We start from the raw sequence: 23464 nt of genomic DNA, 5'->3' as shown, positions 1-23464 counted from the left end.
GTAGTATGTTTAAATGAACTGCAGTAAACTTTCCTCAATCTAACTAGTGCCTAAATATCCGTCCTCCTCTCCTGGCAAAACTCAGATAACACAAATGGATGCAAAGTACGTGATGAGTGTAGCATAAAATGTATAGAAATGCATCAAGAGAAAGGCTCAGCCCTCTCTGTCTCTCAAATTCAATCATGGTAAAAGTAGGCAGTGCTGATGGAATGAAAATAAAAATGATGTTATTGTAACCCTGAACTAAGCAGCGCTGATCAAATACACAATTCTGTTACTAAGTTGCATATTTCTTGCCTCAAGTGTTGTGAGAAATGTGTTTTGGCTTCCTGTTAATACAAGACCGTTTCTTGCCAGCCCGCTCCCCATTGCTCCCCAAATGTACGAGTTTGCATTACGTCACCTGCCAGGAGGAGCCTTTATTGGTCTTCTGTGGTGCATTACATTTCGGTAGTTGTAGGTTTTCTACCTCTAGTGCAAAAGCATCCTTTTTCTCCATTTTCTCTGGTCATGTAGCACCAATTCAAAAGTATTTGCTTCTTTCTACAGCAGAGACAGCCTAGTTGTATTAAAGGCCATCTTCTTTAAGTCTGGCAAAGCCCAGTGGGTGGTTGAGAGTGGATTTCTTTGTCAGTATTTCCTGACACTGTTATGCTGTAAATGTTAAACTTTGATTGACAAGCTTGATTAAGGATGTGTTACAATTGGGACCCAGGGAGATGATTCATATCACACTGTTGGACCCTCTTCATTATTTCTTGTCAGCTGCAAACTGTTTTGTTAATGATGAAATATTTTTGTCAGAGCTGTTGATTTTTGCTACCTCTCTTCATTAATTAGAAAAATGTCAACTGTTTCCTTGTGTATTATTTGAAACATGAAGAATCATACTCTGAGATGGAGTTCTTTCGACTGAAATCATTTCTCCTGGTGATGTAGGGACAGGCATCCATCATACATCGCACAGATCAGAGGATGTGTGGCTCTAAACCAATTTCATATTTGCCATTAATTTACATATTTATTCCCCTGGGAGTTATGATTTCTTTGTGATTTGTTTTGGAAAACAGACATTTTGAAACATCCTCTCCATCTAGCTCGCAGACAGAGTTGCCATGGTGTAATTTATTAGTGCGCCTCTTGTGTATGACATGTTGGATTTTCACAGTTAAGTGGCAGCACTTAACTGAAACCTCATCGCTGTATTATGATGCATCAGCTGCAAAACTAAGCCAATAATGGATGAAAATCTCTCGTGTTTTAATAAAACATCATATAAGTGTTCAGTGCACATACAAACAAATAAAGCTTATCTACATAAAAATGTACAGTTATTTTTCTGCCTTGGTTAGTTGTAAATTTTCTTTGTAAGAAAGAGAAATGGTGTTTATTATTACTATTTTTACTAAAAATTGGTGTTATGTGACTTCAAATTCAAAATACAGAAAACTTGTTGTTAATACCAAAAATAGGTTCTCAGGCATTAAAACTAGTTGTAAATAGTTGTTCATCTTCAAGTTATCACAATATTGAAGTTATAACTCTGCTTTACCACTTACTGTAAGCAGGGACCAATTTCTCCCTAAATTAGGCTTGGACAGTAACAAGGTATTACAGTGTGCCTGAGCTGGGTGCTAAAATGTTGTAATATTTTGAGGCTATATCGTGATACATGAAATATATCTCATTATTTTTAAATCTCATCTAAAATACTGTTAACTACTAAAATACAACATTTAATGACTACAGTACAGTTACTGTAAAGTCAAATAAAGCAGCCTCTCTCATACAGTAAAATATTGTTATAATAAAGTTAAATAAAATGATGTTATAATGAAGATAAATAAAGTATTGTGATAATGACACAAGTCAAAATAGAACCACTGGTGCTTTTATTTTGAGGCACGCAGCTCGTCTCAGACCGGAAGTCTTGATGTTTTTTTGTGAACTTAAAGCTTCCAGTCAACAATTAGTTAGTATTTGTGTGTTTGTGTGTGTGTGTGTGTGTGTGTGTGTGTGTGTGTGTGTGTGTGTGTGTGTGTGTGTGTGTGTGTGTGTGTGTGTGTGTGTGTGTGCGCGCGCGTGTGTGCCTCTAAAATGATAAGCGTCCACATTATGGAAGATATTGCAATTCAGCTGCTCTGTGCTGCAGGACAGAGCTCCGTTCGCAGTGTGCTGCGGGGTGTTTACATTCTCGTGCTGCTCACGCCGACACAGAAATGGCTGGACTCAGCCAATAAACCCATAAAGAACTGTTGGGTAAAATGATAATTCCCATCACTGTGTTTGTGACAGGTGCAACAGCAGTATTACAAACACTGAATCGTCATTCGTCCTCGGCAAAAACACAAAAAAAAAAGAATATCCAAATGTCTAAATTGAAAACCAAATATCTACCCAAGAAGCAAGTACTCGAATAGCTGATTTCATGTCTATTTATTATTCTAAGTACGTTATTGACATAGAAAAACAATACGGTACATAAACAATAAGGTACATTTCTTCTATCACAAGCAGCTCACATCTTACAAAAATACTGTCAGGAGGATACAGCCCAAGCATATGCCAGATATCCAAAGTCATATGAGGTCCATTCCACTTTTTAACTGTAGGTGAGGACATCAGTAGTGACAGTTTTCATTTCTGGCTGTCAATCAAGAAGGACTGTTCATGAAAAATGTAACATAATCACAAAACTCGTAGATGTAGCTGCAGTGGCTAAAGCAGATTTTCAGATTTGTAAATATGGACTTTCAGATCTGCTGTTTGCACTTTATTTTTGCAAACTTGCAAGTTATTTTAAAATCATCAACACTGTACCATCTACTTTAGACTGAAGAAGTTCAGTATTCCCAAACCAATAATAAGTAAATCAAAACAGTAACACTGCTTTCCTTGGACAGGATAGATAATAAAGCAGAAAGTATTTTCTTTCTTCATGTAATCATCTATTTTGCTTTGAGTCATGCGTGATCATGCTGAGTGTTCATTATGTAGCACAGCTGAAGTGATGACTGTGCTGTTCAACACATGGATGAATGATAAATATAATCAGCTGAAATGACTGTGAGCCAACATGCTACAATAATCCAAAATGAAGTGTGTCTGAAGACATGTGTCGTTTCTCTGCTTATATCACAGTTTATGTAGTAAAAAGTCTTTGGGTCTTGATACTGAGAGATTGCCTTCAGAAAGAAATCGATGTTTTTGACAACAAAATTTTTTTAAAAAGAGCAAATGTTGTAGTTTACCCAAGGATACTCGTGGTTTTAACAGCAGCATCCTCAGTTTGAGTCTAGTCAGGGACCTTTTGTTGAATGTCATTTCTCCACTGCCTTGAGGGCTTGAAATGCCCCCCAAAATCTTTAAATTATTCGGTGATGTTGCTGAAAGTATCTGGTGTTGATATAACAACAAATATTTGATCTGTTATTAGTAGGAACTCAGAAACACGAGGGTATCACCAAAAGCTCTCTCTCAAATAAACAAAAGTGTAAAACGATTTGTCAGTGTTTCATGTGTTTTCCAGTAAACAAGATGTTCAAACTGGCAGACTTCATTTTGAAAGACTAAAATGATGGTGGCTGTTGGTTGCCTAAAATTAGTGATGTTGTTGCATCTAATCTGTATGATTGCCTACAAACGCAAGATGCAATATTAATATTAGTATGGAAATACGCCAAAATGCAATGTTTTTGACAGACAATTTTATTTATTTATTTTTTTTCCACAGGGACAGGGCGCAATGAAAAGCAATTGCACAAGAGTTAGCCAGCAGCTTATTTACATCTGTTGTCCCTGGCCAGGTAAACAAACAAACAAAACAAAACAAAAAAGACAGAACAGTAAGTAGCCTAAACTACCTAAAACAGAAAAATACATAAAAGTCCATAAATGTAAACATTTCACCACATAAAAAAACACAATACATAAAAGACCCGTGATGTGAACATTAAATCACAAAAATCAACTCAATGCATCAAAATCCATCAGTATAAAAATCAGTTCGACAGACAGTATTCAAGGCAATCATTGTCTCAGATTTTGCCGAAAAATAAAGCTTTGTTTTAAACATGGCAAAAAAAGAACAGATTGACCAAATGCTGGTGCTTTATAAATGCTTTTACAAAGCTTTATAGTAGTATGATATAAATAACTGTATTCTAAAGCACTTATATAAACAAAGTGTGCTACAAACTAAGACAAATACCGGGCAAAGAGGCAAAACAGTACAAAAGCAATTAAACTCAAAAGTTACAAATCAGGCAACAAAGAAATAATAATCGTGATCTCCTCAGGCAGAGAATTCCAGAGTCGCACGTGTTTGGTTACCAGCCGTGACCTATAGGGACAACTAGCGAAGGTTGAGGATCTCAGGTTACAACTTGGAGCACAGGGAGTGAGAAGCTCGGTTAACTGGGGCCCAAACTATATTAGGCCTTAAAAGTTATTGCAAGACTCTAAAAATCAGTCCCATAGTTAACTGACAACTAGTAGAGAGCTGCGGAAATTGGGGTGATATGTGACCTACAATTTGTCCCAATTAAAATTTGAGCAACTGCATTCTGCACAAGCTGAAGCCACTGAGGATTTGTCAATGCATTTATTAATGCATGTAAACTGTGTATACAAGACGGAGTCCTAAAACCCGGAAATAACTTTGCATTTCAGCACCTCTGGTTCCCTTTTTTCGCCTGAATGAAGTCTGTTGTTAAAACAAGCTTAAGGAACTTTTGTTGTATGATATAAAACATTGAAAAATTAAATACACCACTCTTGAACTTAAGCTTTTATGTGTCTTGAAAAAATGGTTGTTAACAAATGACTAAAAGAGACTGCAGAACGTCATCACACTGCGTCGCTTTACGGTCTCATTGTGGTAGCAACGTTAAGTTGTGAGAATCCAGAATCCAATGGAAAAATCCTATAGACTTTTTGACGAGGGAACCAGGGTGATGCTAACTTCCTGTGGCACTCTGTCAAGCATAAAATAGCATAACTGGAGGCACAAGTAAACACTACAAAAAACAGGATTGTGATTTAATGGGACACTGAATTCTTGAATTATCAAGAGTTCCTGTGGTCATGGAAAACTTGGAATAGTCATGAAGTCTTTTTTCATGCCTTCAGAATTCATGGAATTAGCAAAAAATATTGAAATGGTTGAAAAAAGTCAAGGAAATTTGTTGCATTAAATGAAATTATTGTTACAATACTCTTCCAAGGATAGCCTTCCACATATTTCAATAAACATAACCAACTATTAGAGATGGGAAAAAGTTTCTGCTTAATGTTTGCACAATAATTAACACTGAGAGTAAAGTATACCATACAGTTGTGAATTTTGTTATTTGTTGTGAGTGATCATTATATTTTCTTATCGGCCCTTGAAAAGTCAATTTGCCCATGAAACGTGGGCTGTGTGGGAACCCTGATTATTCGACAGGAATTTATTCACCAGAAAAAGAGATGAATTGTTTATTATCTTTGAATAAATTTTGTATACAAAGTTAAAATATTTGTTTGTGCAAAATACTAGGAGTCAAACTCATAATAAAACCAGCAACACTTTTTCTTTACACAGTTTAATCTGATGTTCCACTATAGACAGAGACTATAGACTCTATAGACAGACAGATGTAAGCCTTCTAATCAGAGACTGGTGCTCATGAAATGATGAGGTGGTATAATTATAATTACAATTATCAGTGTAATGTAATTAACTTGAAAATATGTCATTAACTAGCTCTGTGTGTACTGAAGCATCCTGAGCTTCTCAATGCCACTTCAATATGCTTGAAAGCCAAATGCATGTATATGAAGTGGTATGTTTGGTGTATTTTCAGAAAGTAATCATCATATTTACTCTTATCAAACACATAAAACAGAGTTTACAAAGATGAAAAATTCATTTTAAAGCAAAGGGCCATGGGATAAGACCATAGTATATACGAACATTGGATGTAGATACCATGATGTAAATTGATTTGTGGACTGCCAAGCCCCTAGGAAGTGTAAAAGTGTAATTATGATGCTCGGCAGCCAAAAAAGACCCATGGACTTACATGGCAAAAGAGACATCTGTAAATCAGTGGATGCATGTTTTGAGCGCCACAACCACAGCAAAAGTGTTTCCCTGCCAGAATTTGATCCATTCGATCCAATAACATTTGGAAAGTCCAGAGGAGTTGCAAGAATATGTCGTTTTTTTCCTCATTCAAGTTAGCAGAGTGCAAAACCAGAAGAATTCATCTCCTCCGCAAACTAAGCTTCTGCTCTGTCAGGCCACTCATCCTATGCTGCTATGATCATAGTGGATTTACTCTGCTTTGGAGCCAGCTTCGAGTGGTCCTTCAATGAACTAGCTAAGTTTTTTTCCACTGACTTCATTTTGATAAGGAGAAGACACGGTTGCCTTTGGTTCTTAATTAGGGACAGAAGGTGAGAAAATGCAAGAGGTCTTGTTGAGACATAATGACATAATAAATCAAAAATGTAGCTTGAAGCCAGACCGTTCAGTGCTGCCTAGATAATGAGCAGAATCCCAAATTCCAGTGCAGGGACTCCAGATAAGTCTAAGGTGTAATTTGCAGCTGTCTCGTCATTGTCCTGTCTCCTGACCAGAGGCATGATAAGGCAGACTCAGTACAGCACATGAATAAGGAATGTTAATAATCAAGACAGCGTGAGATGAGGAAATGAAAAATTTCATCCTCCGTCTTCATATGTGGTCTGTCTTAGTTTCCCCACATTTGTCACTCTGTGCTGTTTGTTTTTGTATCTGCATGATTTACACGTGTCATAGAGTACAACAGTAGCCATACAACACTGTTGAGCGAACTCATCATGGATCGCACAAAAGCTCCCTGAAGCACTGATGGAGCCCTTTAACATGGGATTTGAAAAGTTTCCTTAATGAGATGCACATACTCCACTTGTTAACTAAAATCTTTGACAAGGGCTTTCAATACATCTCTAAAGAAGACAAGTGGCAGAAAAGGTACATGCATAATCATATTCTTGAATATTCTGCTTTGTTTACAGCACTCAATGTCACAGAGGAGAAGGCATCGTGTCCCCTTGGATATTTCCCCTGTGGCAACCTGACCGTGTGTCTCCCTCAGCTCCTGCATTGCAATGGCATCGATGACTGTGGAAATCAGGCGGACGAGGAGAACTGTGGTAATTCATTGTTTCTACTTTTACAAGCTTTTATAAGACCATGCGCTGTTTGACCTCATGCCAAAATCTGCAGTTTACCGGCTCTGTTGGGCACTTATACCCCTTTCCCACCAAAATCAGTGTGTGCACACAGGTTTTTTAAACACGGGTAAACCTGCTAAATATGAGTGTTTGGCTTTATTCCCACTGCCACTGAATTCACTGCTGGAGAGCGAGTGCCTTTCTGTCAGCAGGCGTGTGTTAGTGTGTGATGTCTTGTTGGTGTGTCCCTGTGACGTGAACAGGCAGGTGAACAGCAGACAGCAGCAGGAACAGAGGTCTTTGAAAACGTTTCAGTGGTCTTTTCTCTTTCTACATCTCTTACTTATTCAATCTCTCTTTCAAACTCGGTGCAGACTCATTTGGATCAGTGTTTTAGCGCTGCTTAGGAGGAGACAGACAGTACTGAGTGACAGTGCGTCATTGTGTCTATTTAGTTTAGGAGCTGAAATTAGCGTGCTGCCCAGATGATGTATTTCCATCAATGCCGATAAAAACTTGTGTCTTCTGCAGAGTCATTTGACCTCAGTGTGAATGCCGATTGTACGTAATCATATTAAAAAGCCAGATATTAGTGGGTATTGGCGGGTTTTTTGAGCAATGGGAATGAGGCTTTAGATAGACAACATATCCTCAAACAAGGATCCTGACATCCAGTGTCAGGTGACTTGATGCACGGACTGCAACAGACTATCGGGGTGAAGAGGAAGCTGGGCCAAAAGGCAAAGCTCTTAATTTACTGTACCATCTACATCTCAACCCTCACATATGGTCATGAGCTTTTGGTAGTAAGCAAAAGAATAAGATTGCATTCTAGTGGGCAAAATGTGTTTTCTCTGGGCTCAGCCTTAGAGATTGGGTAAGGAGCTCAGAAATCCAGAGGGAGCTTGGAGGAGGGCTTCTGTCCCTTTGCGTCAAAAGAGGCCAGTTGAGGTGGTTCAGGCATCCCATCAGGATGCTTCCTGGGAGCAGGAAGTTAGAGGTTTTCTTGGGATGAATGTTTCCACCTTGTCAACAACGCATTACAGCTCATTAGTCACACTCACACCTCCAAAATCATAGGTATTTTTTGCACAGCTGGCACCCTCATTAATCGTGCCACAGCACCAGCATTAAACAGCAGCTGTACATTTTTTAAATTATGTGCTGGTGAGCTGCTCCAAAAGCAGTTAAATTATGCCTGTGAAGATGAATATCGAAGATTGCATCCACAGCCCTTCTAATTAATTTTTTTACCGATACCAAAAATGTATTTTCACCTGTTATGCACACTATTTGTGGGTTTGCGAGTTCCACACCCGCTGCAGGAGTCTAGTGTACGTCTTAAGCAGGGACTTGCTTTGCTTGGGGGCCACTTTGGCAAAATGGCAGGAGGCCAGGGCCTACTTGCAGCAGCCCCGTATAGTGTCTCAGGACATTTCTAGGATTTTAGGACATTTCTCAGATTTTAGGACATTTCTAGGACTTGAGAATGTTTCTCAGATTTTTGGACATTTCTCTGATTTTAAAACATTTCTAGGATTTTAGGACTTTTCTCTGATTTTAAAACATTTCTGGGATTTTAGGACATTTCTCATATTTTAGCACATTATTGGCTTAGATAGGACCTCTGTCAGGGTTCGGGGGGATCCTCCACTGGCACTTTTTTTGGTAAAAAAGATCTATTTTGTTGCAGTATGTACTCTGGCACCGGAGTGTGAATCACTTTACTTTTAGAAAATGGTTTGGGGGCCAACAGGCACCCCATCTTGGGGCCAGATATGGCCTGCAGGTTGAAAGTTGAGTACCAATCCTCTGAAGACTTTGATGTTGAATTGTTGAAAAGAGGATGAAGCATGTCCAGTAATATATCATTCTGTAAGTACACTGACACTGCAGCTGCATGACTTAGAAAGACATTTAGCCGATGATAAAAGTTAAACGCACTTTCAATCTAAGGAAAGCCGATAGTTTTATAATGTAAACTTTTTAATGCCGAAGCCTCCTCACCTTTGCTGATCATCAGAAAAAAAGGCTCACACATGACTGATTTTCTGAATTTGACTCGAGGAGACGATAATCAATCATGACGCCGGTGCTGGAACAGGTGCAGCTTATAAAACAGCTGTCAAATTATAATAAATGACAGCCCTGAATTCCCCTGACTTCTGTCTGTTCCCCAGGCTCGATTTTCTTGTGCCTCAGGGAGGATTGTGAGCTGATGTCAGCTCTGTGTCCACTAAGTGCTGGTGGCTTATGAAGTCTATGGTTTATGGAAAATGTGTTTTCCTGTCTCCAGCTATATTTAGCAATATGCCGAATTCAAATTCGAAACAAGTTCATTGTTGGCAATTACAGCTCAGGATTACAGAAATTGACACAGCTGTTAACGGTCCTCTTGTCCCACTCAGAAGTATACCTAGCTGGGTGCTGATTGATTTAAACACAGTTCTTCACTCTATTAGTAAAAAAATCTGGTCCCATGCAGCAGGAGCAACATCCACGTCAACATCCATTGATGTAGGTGCAATCTCTAGCATGAATCCTTAACCCATTTAACGTTCTCCGAGTTAAACGTCGGCCTGTGAAATTGCTTGCCTCGACAGAATCACACTGAATGGCAGCAAATCTCTTGTAGATCAAACAGAACAGAATAAATCAGTGGATGAAATCGAGGTGCTGCAGCTGGCTGTAGCAAAACAGTCAACACTGGGAGGAAATTTGACTGTGACCAAAACGATATGAATAAAACATAAAGGCTGAAAACAGATAATGCACTGACATTAAACAGTGATTTTTGACCTTAGGTTCACCACTGTTAGTGTAATGTAAAAAGGGAAACTCAGTTCTTTCATCTACCTCATTTCTAGTTGAAGGCAGCCCTAATAACACATTGTCTGCTGTTTGGTGCTGGAAAGGTGGTGGACAAAGTTGGTAACTAGCATGTGAATGTTAATGTTTCTTCATATCTCTACATAGAAAAGAAGCAACAGTTTGTTATCGAGCTGGGCGATATGGCTTGAAAACTAAAATAGGATCTATTTAGGCTATATCGCGATACACAATATATATATAGATATTTTGAAATTTCCTCTAAACTACTGTAGACTACTAACATCCAAAATCATTAAATGTGTTAAAGCAGCTACTGTTAAATAATAAAGTGAAATAAAATAAGATTATAGAGCAGGCCCCCCATGTGTAGAGGCTCTGTCCTCGCCGCAGCGGCCGGGGGTTTGAGTCCGACCTCGGCCCTTTGCTGCATGTCACCCCCCCCGCTCTCCCCCATCCACACTTGCACTGTCCTATCAATTAAAGGCAACCAGTGGAACCAGCAACACTGGTTCCACTGACCCAGCTCATCTCGGGTCAGAGATGTTGATGTTTTTGCTGTGAACTTGAATTTTCTTGTCAAGGGTTGGATGTAAGCAGTGAGTGGAAAGCTAAACTTTTACCACAGTGCCTCCAACAATTTTTGTTCACTGTGAGTTGGAAACAAACTAACAGCTCTCCAGTTTATATATTAATAATATTTTCAAGTCATGCTGATGCTCCATAGTTGCAAAATACATCTAAATTGTCTCATGCCGGTGGCTAAAAAAAAAAATGAAGTGAGAATTTACACTCAATGTTCGTAGTATAGTTAATTTATACATCCCAAGAAACATAGGGTATATCTGATGTATCACCCACCCTTAGTTTGGTTAATTATCATTGTTGTGTTTGCAGCTTGTTGAAGTTGCCCAGTGGCCACAAAAAAAGCAATTACTGCAGATTTAATGAACATAACCCTTAAATTCACATTTTCATAGTGCACATCTAACTCTGACCTTTAGAATAGATTTAGCAGAAATATCCCTGGAAAAAACCTTAAAAATCACAACACAAAACAGTTAATAATATAAGTGATACACTTTTCAGCTGCATAGGTTGGCTCTAAACAGCATGTTTTTCATCACACAACACGCCTGAAAATCAGACTTATGCTTTTGTTTAAATTTAATTCATTTCATTACTTATGTTTAATTTATTCATCTGCAGAAGCAAAGTTTGCTTATTGTTTTTAAAAGTTAATCTCGCAAATTTTTAAATGAAAATTTAATGACGACAAACAAATGTCAGAAACATCTCTTGAAATTAGTTATCGGGCATGAATAAATGTATCTCTAACCACGAAGGAAACTTCCTCTTCCTCTGTATTTGCAAGGAGGCTATTCACACCAGACCTTTTGTATATAACTCTTTTTAGGGGATTCACATTGTTCATCTTTGAGTTTTAGGGACACTGATAAAAAGGCAGTTTGACTGTCAAGCATTCTTGAGCAAGACACCGAGCCCCTTATTTCCTCTGGATAAGATTTCAGGTTAAGTGCATCTCTTTAAGGAGGCATAGTGCAAAATGCCAAATCACTTAAATTCTTGAAGCCACAGAACAGAAAATGAATGAAAGATGTTTATTTATTTATTTTTGCTCCATCTTCTCAAGCTACACTGTGGTGTCTGACTGAGCCAGCAGATTTAATGAAAACAGCTAGAGCATTATTCCGTCATTATCGGCTTTTCCCGGAAGAATTTAATGGTTTCATGATTCCATAACTTCAGAGTGAGATGCAGATTTCTCACTCTGTCATAGACCAGTCATAAACTCCAGCTGAAAATAGCCGCCTGCCTCGGGGGAGTGAGAAGCCAAAAACTCTTGTCCCACTTGAGGACTCCACAGCATGCATGTGATTAAGCGTTCAGACAGAACAAGCACAAGTGCAGCAGGGTGCGATAAGACAGCCTGATGTTCACACTGAATCACCAATTTGTTTTTTTCTCCAGTGTTCAGTCTGACATGCCTTCTTGCTGGACAATTTCAGGGAGGACGACTTTGGAGATAGACCGTGTTGATATTTGAAGCATTGTCTACATAGCTGGACAGACATGGATGTAAACTGTGACTACAACTTGATTGGTCCGTGGGGGCATACAAATATGAGGCGGTAATGTCAGTTTAGGAAAAGTTTAAATGCATGACTAAAAATTGTCTTGGAGTATTATTATAATGTGGTGTATTGCTACATTTACTGAAGTAAAAGAGCTGTCCACTGCCGTGGTGCAGTAACCTGCTCTACAGCTTCAGTTTGTTGAACTGGTGGCATTTTACCCCTCCCATAATACTTATCCCTGACTCGACAAATGGGGTAAACTACGTTATAAACTGTTTGGAAATGCTTGTGGATATTGAATCATTTCCATTATTGCACATGTCAGAGTAGGTATGTATTCTTACATCAGGCATATAGAAGCAGGTTAGCAATGAGAAGTAGTGTTCAGTAAATTGTGTTTTATGTGTCGAACAGAAATGTTGTTATATTCTCTGCTGCTGTATAGAAAACCTTGCCTTCAGAAAACCTACAAGGTGCACTTTTACTCAAAGAGTCAGTGTAATACTGTTTCTATTCTGTCCACAACAGGGAAAATGAGCTTTTTCAGTAAGAGACTGACTTCGAGGTTACCTTTCAAGAGGTAGTCAAACCATTCCTTCACACTGTGATACAATCCAATACAGGGACCCTGAAAAACTCACCGTCTTTGTTCAGTTCATTCATGTTAAATTTTTATTTAGAAGGTGTTGATTAAACCCTGGTTAGAAGCCAAGGTTTTTGGTGGTTTTTGTAAAGAAGGCAGTCCTAGTGTGAGGCTGTGGGGCTTTGGGTTTTTTTTTTTTAAACCACACGATGCTATTACATTTAGAAAATAAAATCTCAAACTGTGTTAAATGTAACCCTCTCAGTGCTTCTGTGTTCAGCGAGGCAGCCCGAAACATGCTGTCTGCCTCTTCCACTCCCAAAATATCTTTGATTATAAGTCAACAGTACGAGCTTGTGCACACAGGAACTAAGCAAGCCAGTTGCATTTTGGTGAGAAATATCCAATCGCCAAGCTTAAAATTCAGTGCCGCCTGCGCTGCTAAAGGCGGGCAGTAACTAGAAATCATACTGTTGAAGAAACAGATTTAACAAACTGTAACTCCAATGAGTTCACTTTTGAATTCGAGTTCAATTTTGGTAGAATTCAGCGACATAACCACGTGGTTTGCAAAAGACACAAAGTGACATAAAGTAGCTACTGCTCTGATTCACTCCTCCAAAATCACGGACAAATCATTATTTTTCAGAAATAAGGTTGATGCATTGGTACTGCCGGTCATCTGGGAGATATTTCGGCATTATTTGTATATATATGTAATGTTTTTCTCTCCTCCGTGTTTGCAAAAGAAGAGAAGCTGATCATTTAATCACAGCAGTGGCCGATCAAGTGTAACATTTGTTTGTTGGTTTGTTTATCTAATTGGAACCTGAGGCATAATTACTGGTGTGCAGGCTGTCGACACATCTGAAAAAATGTACTACGTTTAAAATCCAAGACTTGCCAGATATCATATCAGTGTCACCAATTAGGTTTTAACGAGAGAGCAGTAATCTTTGTTTACTACCCACAACTTTGCCAAACAAGTAGAAATAAACAAATGAAGCGACTCATCTACAATAATTCACTATTTTTAAAAAAAACTCAAATTCTCAGCTACTCTAAATTGCTTTTATTGAAATGACTCATGTAATGGTGTAAAGCACATCTAAAAGCATCCCATTATTAATGTCTGCTGCTTCGCTCACTGAGGTCCTTGGATTAGCTTGAATCCTGGCTGTATTCACTGTTCCATTTGGCAGACCGCCAACTGATAAATAACTGAGAGCCATGCGACCTCGAAGCTGGTCGGATGCAGAAAAAGGCAGCGAGAGGTGGAGATTTGAATAAAACTGCAAGAAGAAAGAAGAAAATAAGCTATGTCATGTGTAGTTTTAAGCACCTTAAACGGATGTCTTGCAGGAAGTTTTTATTTACTTAATCAAATACTGATCATATGACTCGACATGAGACTTGATTGCGCTGCACAAGTTATTTGAGAGTTTTTAAACCGATAATTTATTGTTGTTGTTAAATGTGGTCTTTAGTAACTTCAGTTAATCAAAGTTATAACCCCAGTGAGGAGGAAACAGTAATTGTTTGCTGTTTTATTAATTCTTTGGTTGATTGGAGGCATGCGAGAAAAACCTTTCCTCACAAAAGCAGCATGAGTAATTGATATATAAATGGTTATTTTGTGGGTAAACTTGAGTATTCATTTGAGTAACCTCAGTGAAAAAAATAATGAAGCAGATTTGCATCAGCAGGAGCTCGTCCTTATCTGGCTTTTCACTGTCCAGTTTTTTTTATAATTACTTAAAAGGACTCTTGAAAGTGAAATCAGCATGGAGCTGGATTGGATTCCCTGCAGGGGGAATTTCACATTCATGAAAATGGGACTGATAGATGGACAGACAACACGAAAACTCTATGCCGACAGCTATTGGAGGCAGAAAAAATGTTTTTATTGTAGCAACGTCCAGGTGAAAACTGTCATGCACAGAGTAACCCATGTTTCTGTATGGTGTATTTCTCCTGTAAAAAACATAGTACTGTTCCAGTGGAGTTTGATAAAATAATTGTTTTAATCCTTCCAAATATCAGCATTTTTGTAGGGAACATTCATCTTCCTCTGTGACTTTGTGAAAGCTTCAAATAACCAAAACTCATTAATTCAGAGCTCCCTGTGCCAGTTACACTGAATATGAAATGTCTTGATCAAGGATACACTGTTAGTGCAGATGGCTGCACCCAAGTATAGTCTCGCCGAGTCTTGTTTTCTTCCACGTGACCCCTCTGATTCTAAGGGTTTTTATGGATAACTCACTCAAGCAGGTTTCCCACAGATCCTTAAAAAATCTTAAAAGGCAATAAATTAATTAATCTATATATAAGGCCTTAATTTGTATTAAATTGTCTTAAATCAGTCTTTCAAAAGTCTTAAAAATGCTCAGATGTGAAGTAGGATATTATGCACCACTTTTTTTTAGATGTTTCATCGTAAAATCTAAAAATAACTTGTAATATCTATTTTAATATATATATAATTTACCGAATTAAACATCAATCACATCAGGGTAGAAGAACCAACAACACTCATATACATTTACAACAAACAAATCAAATGAAAAAAACAAAACATAAAACCAAGAAATTTTTTTGTGATAACATAATTACATTGTTTTACATTTCAGAAAGTTTGAAATTACCTAACTTTTTAATTCGTACAAAAATGAAATAATAGTAATAATTAATCATGTTATATTGAATTGACATTCCTAACTCTAAGCAATTGATGTTGGTTCAAATTCATTTTAAGTTTTGGTTATTGTAAAATAAGTTAAGTGGCATTAAAAAATTCGTAAAAGTCTTAAGCTAACCTGCTTGAGCTTTAGAAAGCCTGCGGAGTTGATCTCGAGTGCCTTTGTGAACCTGATTTTACACAGTGGAAAGTTTATTATTTGTTAAGCGAAGCCTTATTTGATTACCTCATGAACGACTGTGTCCCTCACAGGTGTTTTTTCCCTGTTCAGCCTTTGTGTTGGAAAAATAAATAGCATTAAAACACAGATTCCACCAGGCACAGACACCTATAAAATACTGCAACAATCCCCGTTACCGCCTGCCACCTCTCAGCAAGCACCTCCTCCTCGCCTTTCTCCCCGCTGCAGAGGTGGAATATGTAACTCTTCTTCTCTGCCTGCTGACCTCTGCAGACTGACAATCTGTGCAGCTGTTGTTTGGCTCTCTGTCAGTGTGCCTTTCACTGCGCTGACGGAGGAGAGAGCCACACTGACAGAAAGTCTCTCGTTGCTGAGCGGCTCCGCGCTCTCATGCAGAGACGGCAGGAGTTTGAGTTTCTGTTTCTCTCTAGCTGCTTGTTAGCGAAGTGAAGAGAGGTAAAAAAGTTTTTACATTGTTGAATTCTTGCTGTCTGAGGCTTGATCAAACCTAGCAGCTCTCTCGACTGTTGTTGGCAGCAGATTGATGTGATCTTTCACAGGATTGGTCTTTTCCTCTGCTGACAGCCAAAAGAAAAGATCAGGTTTCTGTGGTGTACTGGATAAAGGGGTGCCGTCATTTTAAAGGGAAGCGGCTGCTCAGTCATGTTGACAGCACATTGGATGGAGGAAATTACTTGCAGGAACATCAGTGCAGAGTTTTGCCTGACTGATGTTCAGGCGTAGAATTAATAGTATTTCTGAACCTCTTTTTCCATCATCATGCAGAAAGTACAATTTCCCATTCATAGTCTTACAACTTCTAGAAATCAGTGTTTTTTTTCCTGCACTTTCCTGCACGAAAATAGATCAGACTGGAGATTAAAGCTTTCATGCTCCAGCTGTGGTCTGCCCGTTTATCAGTCAGCTTCAGCAGCGCTGCAGTTTCAGATGAGCTGTGGCATGAGCGCCTCAGTGGACATTTTTCGTTTGTTGTCCTCTTGAACTTTCCTCCTCACTGGTTAGCTCGACCATTCCTTCCTTTTCTCCACTCACATTTGCACAGTTGGTACCAAAAGATAAGAGGCTGTTATGGGTATAAGTGACTCCTCGACCCCTGAGGGAAGCAGTTTTTGGGCAGAGAGGAACTATTTGAAGCTGGGGGAGGCAGAAAATTGGGAAAAGGCAAACATTTAGCAGAGTGTTATTTTATGCAAGCCACAGTGTCGAGCTCAGCTCACATCCGACACGTTCTCATGCCAACTCGTCACATGTTGCTGCTTTGTCAGCGGACTTCTGTCTATATATTCTGAGTTTGGTATTCTATAACATAATAACAGCCCACAAATGTAATACAAATATGAAGCTTTTAATGTAATAATCCCACGAATATTAGAAATTTTTGAAACCCCCACCCACCCAAACTTGAACTGAATGTTCTTAAGAGTGTGTGACATTCTTGAGAGACTTTTCAGCCTGTCAGGGTCTCGGCAGGGCGACCTGTTCTTGCGCTGTCCGTGGTGCTGAACTGGTATGCTACTGAAACACGGATGAACCTGCTGCAGAGAGATCATCATTACAGAGGTGTCTGCTTATGCAGAACATAAATCTATTTATTTACATGCCTCAAAACAATCCTGTGCACTGGCCAGGAATGATAAAGCTGCATACGTGCTTGAGAATAAGAGAGAGAATGACAGAGAAGGGAAATGTTAAGGTAGAAGGTGGACTTGTTAATGCACAGCCTTTATCGCACAAAACGTTATTTCTAAGTTACTCAGAGCGCTGCTTTGACACTTTTCACCCGCTCTGCCCAAACCCCTGATATTTTATAATGAGCTGACTCGAACCCATTGGCAGCTGTATAAGTAAATATACAAACAACAATTTTTCATTTTCATAGTACATTTGTGGGAAGTTGTTGCAATTTTGAAAGCTGAAGGTTTTCACCTTCCTATAAATGTAACAAATCCCAGCAAATGTAATAGCTGTTACATGTTGGTACCCGCTATTACGTTTGTGGAATTGTTAGATTAAAAGCTTAATGTTTGTGTTATGTTTGTAGGCTGTTATTACACTGGGGGATGCTACAACCCCCATTCAGACACAGAAGGATACCTAACTCGTAATATGTAGATGAAGTCCACTGCAGAGCGGCATTACGTTTGTGGTTTATTACGTCTGTGGGCTTTTACATTGGCAGGTGTTACAGGGGTCCGTCTACAGAGCTGCTGCCCGCTCTTCTCCCAGTGAGGTGGTTGTTGCGGTGTCGACCGAGGTGAAAGACACACTGTGATTTGTGGGTCTTGCTAACGTTTGCTAAATAAAAGTGAACTTGAAGCCGCAATCGTGATCCTTTGTCTCCGGTTAACAGAGGGCTAAACTGTGAGCCTGGCTGTGAGGCCAGCGGATACAGAGAGCATTATCTTCTGTTTTGATATTGTTAAAATTGCTCCTCTTCTCCTGTTTCTGATGGGCTCAATGTTTCGAGGAGCCACACAGCTCAAACACTACAAACACGATCTGACACGCTCTCTGAAATGCCTTGTAATAACTCCATTACCTTCTCTGCCTTATACATCATCATCTGGTCAATAAACTATTGATCCTTGACCGCTTCTGGGCTTTTTATTTGTCTTCAGAAATATCAAAGACAACAGAAATAAATCTATGTTATTTATAGCAAAGAGCTAAACTCCTGTAAGTAAGGCAGCAGTGACACCCTTCACAATCAATTACTAGACTGTGCAAAAATAGCGTAGCTGAACACATTTCCAATAACACACCTTTTATCTTTCCTCCATGTGGTGTATACACATCACGATGATCCCCATACAGCCTGGTAGGTAGCGGATGCCATTGTTGCTGGTTTAATTCCCACTTCAGAGAGCCATGTACTGTAGATGACAGCAGTGTAAGTAGGTTTGTGTCAAAGCTTTCCCTAAATGGTACACATCAAGACAATAATGGGGAAAATGGGATTTTAAAAAAGCAAAGTCTTTGAGATGATAGACTTATTCTGAGCAAGTCCGCAGTACAAAAGGTTCTGTAACACACAAGCTGTTTTTAATCAGAGATCACGCTGTATGGCTGCAAAAAAAAAAAAAAAAAAGGACTGCATTCAACACATTTGTTAAGCCTCAAGGATAAACACTCCACGTAGTGCATCTGAATTTGCTTTTTAATTGATGAATGGGATTTATCCTCTCCACACTAAAAAACTAGACAATTTTTCTCCCGCGTAAGAGAGATAAGATCGACATCACACTGGCTACCCGTCACTCAGAGAATTGATTTTAAAATCTCGCTGTTTGTCTATGAATCACTCTGTGACTTGAATTGATTTTGCCTTTTATATCTTATCCCTTATCTCTTTTATTGTAAATCTTTGTCTTTTCTCATGTTTTCATATTTTATGGCTCTGTAAAGCACTTTGAATTGCCCTGGTGTATGAAACGTGCTATAAAAATAAAGCTGCCTTGCAACAAGCTCTCGCCATGAAGGCTTTTCTATAAACATTTTAGGTGAGAAATAGGCAGTGCAGTAACGTAACATTGATTAATATTTGATCAGATTACCACAATTCTTTCACATATTCTAACCATATTGGTTTGTTACAAAACTGGTTGAAAATCTGTGAAGTTTCCCTCTAACTGCATGTCAGAGCATGCTTATCTTTTCAAGTTTATTATTTAGGACTTTTAGCTTTATTGTAGTGCAGCTGGAAGGTGACTGGAAAGTGGGGAGAAACAGGAAATGAGGTGCCGCAAAGAGCCACAGACCTCAATTGTGGCAAAGGACTCAGCCTTTATGAGGTGCACACTCTACCAGGGAGCTACAGCTGGTGAGCATGCTCATTTAGGTCAGCCTGATCTGGAGCTTCTCTCCAGAGATTTAAAGTACAGTGGCAAAGTTGTATCAAACTGGACTGAAGGAATTTGTTACCCGATTACAAAAAATATTCATTCATTGTCCGTATCCGTTTATCCTGGCACAGCTTATCCCAGCTGACATTGGGCGAGAGTAGGGCTACACCCAGGACAGCTCACCGGACTACCACAGGGCTGACACATAAGCCCTGTTTATGCCAACATAAGCTTTTCTTTTTCCTACAGTCCAACTGATGCAAGCGGCACAAAAGGCCGGAGCAGTATGGTGACATTTCTAAAATCTAAATCTCTGCAGTCATTAGTCTGATGAGGTTTTGCACTGAATCCTTCCAGTAGTCTTCAAGTTCTTTGCAAAGTGTTGTGTAACTTTATGAAGGACGGCATGTGTTTTATGCAGTTTTTCTATAACTTCTCTCCTGTACTTTCAATACTACCGACACAACTCTACTGTACTTTCATGTATAAACTTGCTTACTGGCCTTGTTAGATCAATTTTACAACTCTCCTTTTCATGATTAATGTGTTTTATTTCCAAAGACCTTTTGTTTTTTGCTTTCACTGGTGCCTTTTCTTGGAATACTCTTCTGTATGTGATTAATGTTAGCTGTGAGTTTGTGTGGTTTGTAATAAGGTATTTTTTTATAACTCTATACTTTTGCTTATCTGCAAGAAACACTGCACACGCCCCAAAGCAAGGTAATGAAAACATAGTTAATAACTATGCAGGTCCCAGAAAAAATTGCTTAAGGTCAAGATATTTTTTTTTAGAAAACGTGAATTAATCATAAAGGCACTGACAAACACTGAATGACAGCAACATGTATGGGTCGACCACGTCCCGCCCTGTGGGTTTACATGACATTATGATTTAATGTCGCCCGAATGTGCTCTGAAATTTCAATGTATGGCTGCATGGTTTTGTAAATTTAGCTTTGTCACTATCAATATCAGAAACTTAAGACTGATGTTTTACTCCCATTTTATTAACCCTTTGAAACCTGGATTGACATCAGTTGTTTTTTTAGCTGCATTTAGATGCCCTTTACATTATTTCTTAACCCTTTCAAACCTGATTTCTTTGGGAAAAAGGCAACCAACTTTGCAAGAAATGTCACAAAAATTAGTAAAAAACGAAATTGACCTGAAAATTATTTTTCAGGGGAAGGTTATTAGAAATATATATTTAAAATATATATATAATATATATTTAAAAATGTCCAGAAAAATATATATTTTTAAACATGATATTTTTGTTATTTAAAATTTTGTTTTTGTTTAGCAATTTTTTTTGGTCAATTTCTTGTTTTTTATGTTTTTTATATTGTTGTTATTATTATTATTATTATTGTTGATGTTGTTGTTGTTGTTGTTGTTGTTGTTGTTGGTTATCATTTTGCTTATTTTCAGGTAATTTTATTGTAACTCTTTTATTAACTTCTTGCTAGTTTAGTTTTTGTTAGCTTGCTATTGCCTTCTCACCATATTTTTAAAAGAAATCAAACCAATTTGCTCAGGTTTGAAAGGGATTTGAGAGGGTTTTCAGCACTCTATCAGCATCAGCTACGTGCAAGACATCAAAGCCACAAGATTCAGAAATGTGATTCAGACATCTGAAAGATGAGAGGTTGTTTTTACGTGGAGAATTGCTGAGCAAAGAGCACTTCACATGGTCTCAAACTGAGGACGATGAAACAAGTTTGTTGCTGTCTCATGCATTGTCAAAGAGAGGGAAGCATAGCTGAAAAAACGCCTCGGAGGATGATGTGATGGTCAGAGAGAACGTGTTGTTTAAAAAGTCCAGGTTTGGCTGCAGCAGACACAATGTTCTCTGTCTGAGTGCTCTTGAGAAACACTAAGCTCCCATTCGCTCATCAGGTACCGCACTATTATAATACAAAACACATGATAATGAGCAGTCCTTTCAAGTTGTCGCAATGCTGTGATCACAACAAATAACACAAATTCAGCTTATCTCCAAGAATTCTGTGACCTTACATTGTTGTTAATCAACACAACTTTACAGCTAATTTGACTAATTAAGACAGGCAAAAGCTTGTGCTAAACTGTTGGAGAAAGCAGGAAGAAGGCAGCTCAGTCTCAGAGTCTGACACAGTGTTGATATATATATAGATATATCTATATATATATATATATAGATATATGTATGTCAGATATACCTGGTAACGGCATTGTTTAACTTTTTGAAACCTTCGTTGGTTTCTTTCAAAAACATGGCAAAAAGGCAATGAGGAACTTAACAAGAATTGGCCTAAAAATTTACAAGAAATTAGTAAAAATAAACAAACAAAAAAATGTCTGAAATTACCCGAAAGTTAGTGAAAAAAAGAAAAGAAAAGCAACACACAAAACAAGAAAATGACCCGTAAAATTGCTGAAAATGAAAAAGATATCTATGTATACATTTTTTTTGTAACATACTTTTAAGTAGAAAAGTACGGTAATTAACAATATAGTTTTTTAATATAAGTATTATATTATAATATAGTATTTAATATATAACAATATATTTTCTAATAACCTCTCCCTTTCTAAAAACACATTTTCAGTTTGTTTTCTTATCAACTTTTACATTTTTTTTTTTTTGGAATTTGTGGAACATTTTCCTCCAAGTTGGTCATTGCTGGTTTCCCCATTGCCTGGAAATCAACCCAGTTTGAATCGAAATCTTTGATAACATCAGAACAATTTTGCAATTTTGACGTGTTGTGACAGTTTAATTGCAAAAAAAAAACCAACCTATAAACATCGCAACCTATAATCGTCGCAACATGAGGTGAAATCATGTAGTTCATGCTGCAACAATCCTGGAGGGACTGACTGATCCAGCATAGAGCCTCTTCATCAGTGCCAGGGTATATTGCAAGAATATGGACAGAAATAAGCTCCCATATTAGAAGTGCATACTCTGAATTTCTTAAACTGCTTTACAATTACATAACGAACAGTCATGAGGCCACTGATCAGTTAAAGGGGCCTGTTGGTCCCTGTAGCATGTATTTTTTTCATGTTAGAGTTTCATTCCCCCTGCAGCATAACATCATAAATGCTGAATAGCGTTTTAATCAAAGCCGTTTCTGTTGTTACTGTTCATTAAGTGTGCTTTCAAACAATGAAAGGCCAATGATGCAAACAAAACAGCATTTGAATTTGGTACTTTCAAATCTCATGAACTCGTTACCCCATGTTAATGGAGAGCAGTCTGTGATTGCACTTGATGGGGCCCCTTTAAACACCCAGTCTCTAAATAATGGCTTGAGCAGTGTGATCTAATGTTGAGTTGATATGAGATGTTATTGTAGTGCCAGTTGAAAACAGCACTGATTTGTAAATAATGAAATTATTATTTTCAAGATGACACATGCTGAAAAATGAAAATAAAATCCCCCTCAGTCACTTCTGTCATAGAACACAGTGTAACTCGGTTTCTGTGATTGTTGATGAGTTAATTAAAGGTCTTTGTTTACCTCTCTTTTGCTCACCAGCCAAATGCATGGTTTTCCAAATTCCCGAGCCACTCAGCGTTTTTTATTGCCCACTTGCAGGCATCACTGTGGTGTGGCTGACTTGAACACCAATCAGCTGCTTGCTGTGTTGCCCTCAGCACATATCTAACAACACACAGGTAAAAGTTTGCGGACAAAACTTGGGTTTGTGAACTTTGGTTCCACATTACGTGCATCGCTCTAAACACTGTGCATTTTGGATGTGACTGCGTCCATGTGCTGTATATTTGCCACTCACCAAAATGGCTGGTAAGAGTGACTGTGTTAAACACCAGTACCAAATTCTACCTGCACCCAGCAGTGTAATATATTCATGCATGCTACTTAATCTCTTTAACCCAACCCAAAGGATAGAGAGAGTAAAAAGAGGGTGGCAGGTGGACTATAGCACAAAATGTTTCAGTTAGTTATTAATAACTGAATAACCGTTAAACCGCAGGTTGGGCTGCATGAC

The 23464-nt window shown here is 38.3% G+C and overlaps 1 protein-coding gene across 2 annotated transcripts in view; it reads left to right on the top strand.

Annotated features, from left to right (window-relative positions):
• rxfp1 (relaxin family peptide receptor 1) overlaps positions 1 to 23464 on the top strand; it is a 72239-nt gene that overhangs the window by 5937 nt on the left and 42838 nt on the right. For both annotated transcript variants that reach the window (XM_042492897.2, XM_088080827.1), the window contains exon 2: positions 7048 to 7185. In XM_042492897.2, the coding sequence (XP_042348831.2) occupies positions 7048 to 7185 (138 nt within the window). The remainder of the gene's footprint in view (positions 1 to 7047; positions 7186 to 23464) is intronic.

This window comes from Plectropomus leopardus, chromosome 8 (genome assembly GCF_026936395.1).
Source record: "Plectropomus leopardus strain MGB_pleo_1.0 chromosome 8, ASM2693639v1, whole genome shotgun sequence".
Taxonomy (NCBI): domain Eukaryota; kingdom Metazoa; phylum Chordata; class Actinopteri; order Perciformes; family Serranidae; genus Plectropomus; species Plectropomus leopardus.
This window is presented reverse-complemented; position numbering and strand designations above follow the sequence as displayed.